This window comes from Nansenia antarctica (genome assembly GCF_963989245.1).
Source record: "Nansenia antarctica genome assembly, chromosome: 3".
NCBI classification, from domain to species: Eukaryota; Metazoa; Chordata; class Actinopteri; order Argentiniformes; family Microstomatidae; genus Nansenia; species Nansenia antarctica.
The window spans coordinates 32,146,720-32,154,171 of NC_137688.1; the positions used below are offsets into that span (position 1 = coordinate 32,146,720).

General features: G+C 54.9%; 1 protein-coding gene across 1 annotated transcript in view; it reads left to right on the plus strand.

The window, feature by feature from the left end:
* trps1 (trichorhinophalangeal syndrome I) overlaps positions 1–6,087 on the plus strand; it is a gene marked incomplete at both ends in the record, with an annotated part of 53,432 nt that extends 47,345 nt beyond the window's left edge. The window contains 3 exons of the mRNA XM_080527177.1: positions 4,204–5,139; positions 5,221–5,293; positions 5,489–6,087. Of these exons, the coding sequence (XP_080383303.1) occupies positions 4,204–5,139; positions 5,221–5,293; positions 5,489–6,087 (1,608 nt within the window). The remainder of the gene's footprint in view (positions 1–4,203; positions 5,140–5,220; positions 5,294–5,488) is intronic.
* Positions 6,088–7,452: the final 1,365 nt, after the last annotated feature.

A 7,452-nucleotide genomic window follows, 5' to 3' on the forward strand; every position in this document is an offset into this window, starting at 1 on the left:
TTTGATGCCTTCAGTGAGAATCTACAATGTAAATAGTCATGAAAATGAAGGAAACACATTGAATGAGAAGGTGTGTCCAAACTTTTGGCCTGTACTGTACATGGAGTGTGCTTGTTAAGGTTATGTAGTCTGTATATATGGGGTGTGCTTGTTTAGGTTATTTAGTCTGTATACATGGGGTGTGCTTGAGGATGATAGTCATTTGTCTTCAGTGGGCTTGTTTATGAGCCTGATGGCCTGGGGGAAGTAGCTGTTGGTTAGCCTCTGAGTTTTGCCTTTTGGACGGCATCGGTTCAAACAGACTGTGTTTGGGGTGGCTGGGATCTTTGATGATCCTCCGGGCTTTGCTGACACACCGTTTGTTTTATATATCCTGGATGGAGGGAAGCTCGTATCCGCTGATGCGCTCGGCTGTCCGCACCACCCTCTGTAGCTCTGCGGTTGAGGGCAGTGCAGTTGCCGTGCCAGGCAGTGATGCAGCCAGTCAGGATGCTCTCGGCTGTGCCTCTGTAGAAGGCCGCAGGATCTTGGACCCCATGCCAAACTTCTTCAGCCGCCTGAGGTGAAAGAGGCGCTGCTGTGCCTTTCTCACCACCTGGTTGGTACGCTCGTCCCAGGTGAAGTCGTCAGAGATGTGGACGCCCTGGAACAAACTGCTGACCCTCAGTAGCAGCTGTGGCTCAGGAGGTAGAGCCGGCGTCTAATGGTCGCAAAGGTCGGCAGATCGGCGGTTCGAACCCCGGCTGGCTGGCCACATGTTGAGGTGTCCTTGGGCGAGACACTGAACCCCAAATTGCTCCCAATGAGCCTGGAGGGATGGATGGATGGAGGGATGGATGGATGGATGGATAGATGGAGGGATGGATGGATGGAGGGATGGATGGATAGACAGACGTACGGATGGATGGACGGATGGAGGTGTGTGAGTGTGTGTCTCTGTGTGTACGTGTAAGTGTGTGTCTGTGTCTTTGTGTGTGTGTGTGTGTGCCTGTTGTATGACAAAGTTACAGCCTGAAATATATATAGGTCATCTTCTTCTTCTTCTTCTTCTTCTTCTTCTTCTTCTTCTTCTCCTTCTCCTCCTCCTCCTCCTCCTCCTCCTCCTCCTCCTCCTCCCCAAAAAAAAAAAACATTAAAAGAAAAATGTCTCTTTTTTCCTGCCGCTCCGAAGCCTAAAACCGCTAAAAGAGTCTGGAACATTTCTGCCTTTCCTCTCTCCGCTCTTCGAAAAACAGTGTGTGTGTGTGTGTGTGTGTGTGTGTGTGTGTGTGTGTGTGTGTGTGTTTGTTTGTGCGTGTGTGTGTGTGTGTGTGTGTGTGTGTGTGTGTGTGTGTGTGTGTGCGTGCGCGTGCGCTCTTTGAAAACAGGGTCTGGGCAAACATATGGGTAAGCAAATGTGACATCAGGAGAGGAATTAGAGAGACTTCTGGGAAAAAACAAGGAGCGCTTTGTCTCTCCGGCACGCCACTCACCGTTAACGGGTCTTTATGTTTAAGCTGGGTAACTCCCAACGCCCCCCAGCCCCCCGAGTCCACCAAGCTATTTTAGCATTTTAGCAGTGTGCGTGTGTCGTTCTCAATCTGGTTTGGTTTGGTAGTGTGTGTGTGTGTGTGTGTGTGTGGTTTCCCCAGCGTGGCTGTGGGCCCCGGAGGCGTGAGTGAGCCGGTGAGGAGGAGAGGCGGAGTGGGCCGGGCCGTCTGCCTGGGTGGAGGGGGGCGGGCGTCTGCCTGGGTGGAGGGGGGCGGGGGGGGGGAGCGTCTGCCTGGGTGGTGCCTCACCCTAACCCTCCTCACAGCCCTCTCTGAGGCAGGGTGGTCCTGGACCAAGGGGGCGGGCGGGGGGGGCGGGGGGGGGGGGGGGGGTGTCCAGGACTGGTGGTCCACAGGGCCCCGCAGCCTACAACAGAACCTTTCACTGGCCAGACCCAGGATAAGACCCAGACCCAGACCCAGACCCAGGATAAGACCCAGACCCAGACCCAGGATAAGGCCCAGACCCAGACCCAGGATAAGGCCCAGACCCAGACCCAGACCCAGGCTAGGACACCCAGACCCAGACCCAGTTGTTGTTGTTGTTTCTTGGCGACTACAATTCCCTCGTCTGACCCCCCCCCACCCCTCCCTCCCTCCCTTGGCAGTGACCCTGTGGTAGAGTGGTATCCTTGGGAGTAGAGGCTTTTAGCAGCTGTCCAGACATCAGTTGATAACAGTGGCTCGTAAACCAGGAGCCAGGGAGGGTGAGGCCTGGTGCACACATGCCAGGGCACACTGTGTGTATGTGTGCGTGTGTATGTGTGTGTGTGTGTGTGTGTGTGTGTGTGTGTGTGTGTGTGTGTGTGTGTGTGTGTGTTCGTGGCAGTGTTACTTTGTTCTGTTTTTACCGTGTCAGTCGAGAGTTTTTATGGGTGGCAAAGTGCTCTCTCTCTCCCTCTCTCTTTCTCTCGCTCTCCCTCTCTCTTTCTCTCTCTCTCCCCATCTATTTCTATCTCTCTCTCTCTCTATCTCCATCTCTTTCTATCTCTCTCTGAATGAATGAATGAATGAATGAATGGACAGTGTGAACTTGAGCAGGTCTCCTGGGATGTGTGTGTGTGTGTGTGTGTGTGTGTGTGTGCATGCATGTGTGAGGATTTGTTTTTGTTATTTGAACATGGATTCACCTCACACACACACACACACACACAGACACACTCACTGAGCCATCGACCAGGTACTGACATAATTACATCCATTCCAGGAAGTAGCAGGTAAATAGCTTGTCAGGGTAAGTCATGTCATATCCACGTTGACAGCTAACTCTGCACTCTTCTCCCTGGGTTCCTGTAGTGTGTGTGTGTGTGTGTGTGTGTGTGTGTGGGCTGTTATTACTTTGAGAGAAAGAGAGAGAGAGGGGGAGAGAGAGAGAGGGGGAGAGGGAAAGAGAAGCGGGGAGGAGAGGGAAAGAGAAGGGGGGAGGAGAGAGAGAGCGGGAGAGGGAAAGAGAAGTTGGGAGGAGAGAGAGAGGGGGAGAGGTGAAGAGAAGGGGGGAGGAGAGAGAGAGGGGGAGAGGGAAAGAGAAGGGGGGAGGAGGAGGAGAGGAACAGACTATTCCATCAGCAGAGGGCACTCTTTTGTTGGGTCTGATTTCCTTCCCTCGTTCCTTCCAGGAAATTGACATCTGGCAGAGAGAGAGAGAGAGAGAGAGAGTGAGAGAGACAGAGAGGTGGAGGGGGAGGAGGAGGGGGGGACTGACATCCATCATAAGGTATTAAGTGCTCTTATAGAGCAATGGAAGATGAATAGGACGGATTCAACTGTTCCTGAAGAAGATGAATTGGGGGGAGGGGGGGGTGTACTAGTTCCTTTCCTCTTTCCTCTCCTCCTTCACATTCCCCCTCTTCTCCAGACAGCTGGGTGTCCCTACAGTGCGTAGCTGTGCTGAGGTTGAACAGGAAGAGGAAAGGAAAGGCAGAAAGAAAGAAAGAAAGAAGAAGAAATACTGTCAGAAAATAAAATATTTATTTATCCCCTCCTCCCTCCTCCTCCCCACTTTCTTTTTCTATCCTCTCAACCTGTTCCAAAACCACATAATCTGTTCTTTTTTCCTATTTTTCTCTTTTTTCATCTCCTTCTCTCTCTCTCTCTCTTTTTTCTCCATCCATCTCTTTTTTGGAAAATGATTGGTTTCCTTCTCCCGGGGAGGTTGTCAGGGAGGACGGGGGTTCGTTATCGGGGGCGACAGGGGTTCGTTGTCGGGGGCGACAGGGGTTCAGGGAATTGATTCCCCCGAGACGCAGCGCACCTCAAAGTCTCTCCAGATTGGCCAATCGGATCGCTTTATTCACCCTCGCCTCTCCTCTGCTCCTCCGGGTTATGCAAAGATGTCAGAGTGTGTGTGTGTGTGTGTGTGTGTGTGTGTGTGTGTGTGTGTGTGTGTGTGAGTGTGAGTGTGAGTGTGAGTGTGTGTGTGTGTGTGTACATGCATGTGCTTGTGTAGGTATGTGTGTTTTTCTGTGTGTGTGTGTGTGTGTCTGTGAATGTGTGTGTGTGTGTGTGTGTGTGTGTGTGTATGTGTGTGTGTGTGTGTGTTTGTGTATGATGTCAAAAACACACATAGAGATGACACAGGTCACATTTTCAAAGATGCATAAATAATGACAATTTCTCTCCCCTCTCCTCCCTCCCTCCCTCCCTCCTCCCCTCCCTCCCTCCCCTCTCTCTCCAGACTCCGCGGCCGCTGAACATCATCAAACAGAACAACGGCGAGCAGATCATCCGGCGCCGGACCCGGAAGCGCCTGAACCCGGACACGGTGCCGTCCGACCCGGTGGGCTCCAAGCAGCAGCGGGTCAACAGCGAGGAGCGCCTCAACGGGAGCCCTCTGGAACGCCGGCCCGACGAGACCACCGGTGGCGGCGGTTGCGGGGGTCCGGGCTCGGACAGCTCAACCCCGCGCCTGGCGGACCTCCAGAACCCCCTGCTGGGCGCCAAGTACGAAGGCGGCGGTGGAGGAGGAGGAGGAGGGGGGGTGTACGCCTCCTCTGGCGTTGCCGGCGGTGGTGGTGGTGGGGTGAAAGGTCACCCGAGCCCCAGGTCCACCCACGCCTTCCTGGTCAGCCAAACGCTGGAGATCCACAAGCGGATGCCCCCGCTGCACAACCACCACAACAAGGCCCCGGGGTCGGAGGGAGGGGGGGCGGGGCCAGAGGGGAACGGCCTAGGGGTCGGGGGTCACCACCACCACCACCACGGGGGCTCGGAGGGGGGGAAGGGAGGAGGAGGAGGAGGGGGCTCGGAGAGGGGGAGCCCCATCGAGAAGTACATGCGCCCGTCGAAGCAGGCCAGCTACTCGCCGCCGGGCAGCCCCATCGAGAAGTACCAGTACCCCTTCTTCAGCCTGCCCTTCCTCCACAGCGACCTGCAGAGCGAAGCCGACTGGCTCCGCTTCTGGACTAAGTACAAGATGGCCGCCGTCGTCCCCGGCGCGGGGGGGACCCCCCCTAACCCCAACAACCCCGGAGGACCTAACCCCAACAACCCCAACCCCCCGCCACACTACCTGGGCGCCGCGGGCACCATGCCGCCCGGCCTGCCCAACCCGTGCCAAAGCTTCGTGCCTTACCCCGCCTTCGCCCTCCCCCCTCACTTCCCTCCCCCTCCCCCTCCTCCGCCCCCTCCCCCTCACCCCTCCTCCCACCATCCGTCTCACCCCCTCCCTCACCACCACCACCACCCCGCCGAGAGCGACGACGTCCCCCTCGACCTCGCCATCAAACATTCCAAGCCGGCGACGCCCGCCTCCAGCGCGGCCAATGGCAGGCGGGCAGAGCGGAGGAGCGACAAACGGGCGTCGTTGCCGCCGGCGGAGAAAGAGGAGGAAGGGATGGAGGAGGAGGAGGAGGAGATGGAGGAAGTTGAAGGAGGAGGAGAGGAGGGTGGAGCTTCCACCACCACCACCACCACACCTCCTCTCTTCCCCCTGGCTCCTCCCCTGGTTCCTCCTCCAACAGCCAATCGGGCGGGGCCGCGGTGCGTGGAGGCGGGCACCCAGGACGAGCTGTCCAGCCGCTGCGTCCACTGCGGGATCGTCTTCCTGGACGAGGTCATGTACGCCCTCCACATGAGTTGCCACGGCGATGCCGGCCCCTTCCAGTGCAGCATCTGCCTGCACGCCTGCGCCGACAAGTACGACTTCACTACGCACATCCAGCGGGGGCTGCACCGGCCCGGGCCGGCCTCCCCCATCGCAGCCGCCTCCCCCCCCACCACCTCCTCCCCCACTGCATCCCCCGTCAACACCCCCGCCTCCCCCAAAGCCTCCCCCACCGCCTCCCCCACCGCCTCCCCCCGCCTCACCACCTCCTCCCCCACCCCCACCGTCGCCTCCCCCGCTGTCTCCCCCACCGCCTCCGCCTCCCCCACCCCCGCCGCCGATGAGGTCCCCGCCACCCCTGCCGCCGCCGATGATGAGGTCATGGCAGACGAGGTCACAGAGGCCACAGAGGTTACCGAGGCGACGGTGGAATCCTCCGAAACGAGCGAAGAAGCCGCCGCGCCCGACGCCGCGCCTGACGCTTCAGCCGCCGACAACGACACTCCGATGGACTGAGGGGGGCGTAGCTACACCCTCCCTCCCGCCACAGACTTGCACTTCTAGCACAACTAGCAGGATGGATGAACAGATCACAGCTGGATGGATGGATGGATGGGTGGATGGTTGGGTGGATGGATGGGTGGATGGATGGATGGAGAGATGGATGGGGGGGTGGATGTGTGGATGGACAGATCACAGCTAGATGGATTGATGGATGGATGGACAGATCATAACTCCAGAGACTTAGAAACGGACTACAGGAAGCGCGTACTGTAGGATGGTGGGAGGACGTGTTGCTAGCGTGTTGCTAGCGTGTTGCTAACGTGTTGCTAACGTGCCATGATATGATAGCAGCTTCTGTGCCTCTGTAGCCTAGGGAACTACTATTATCATCTAAAACATTTATATTATTGGACTTTAATACAAGGAAGCGTTTTGCTATTTCCACTTTTTTGTGTAAAGGAAAAAAAAACGCTTTTTGAAGAAAATGGTACACGTAGTCACATTTCTTCATTTTTGTTTTGTTTGTTGTTGTTGCTATTGTTTATTTTTTTATTCAGAAGTGTTACTTTGACAACGCAGTTCAACTAAAACATGGTACATCTGAGTACCCTCTCTTGGGATTGGTTTTAAGTCTAAGGGTTGTTTTATTCTACTCATCAATGTTCTCTTACCTGATTGGTTCAATGTTCGGTTAAGAAGGAGGATGTGTGAATGAGACGATGCGTTTGTGTGCTCCTCTGCAAAAAGGGATCTTCCCACGAACATTTTGGCGTTCACATTTTTGTGTTGGGCTTCCTATTGGCTAATTCTGAGTGAGCTCCGATTGGGGGTAAACTCTGGGAGGTACGTTGCAGAGTTGTAAACGTCGGGGAGTTTTCCTTAGTTTCGGAGGAGTGACTGAACGCACCGTGTTGGAGGTTAGTCACCTGTCATGGCGTTGTCGGCTGGAGGTCAGACAGAGCAGTGACTTGTCGGATTGTCCTCAATTATAACGTCCTCAGGGAACGTACGTGTCCGAGTTATAAACACACACACACATCCGTCTCCGCATCACATCCAACTAAGTGTCTTATGTTTTTGGTTTTTTAATGTATTTTCAGTTTATAATGTCTACCGTTTTTTTATGTTTCTGTTATTGGGAGGACGATGTCACAGAGTTTCTTCTTAGACATTTAAGCTGCTGCCTTAGTTGCTGGGATGCAAGTCTTACGATTATATCACTAAAGAACTTTTTTTTGGGGGGGGGGGGGGGGGGGGAGTCAAAGAAGAAAAAAAAGTAATATTTTTTCTAAGTTGTTATTAATATGAAAATCCATGATAGCAGTGCCTGACGTATTGTACAAAGTATTTTATACCTGGTGTTGATGATATATAATA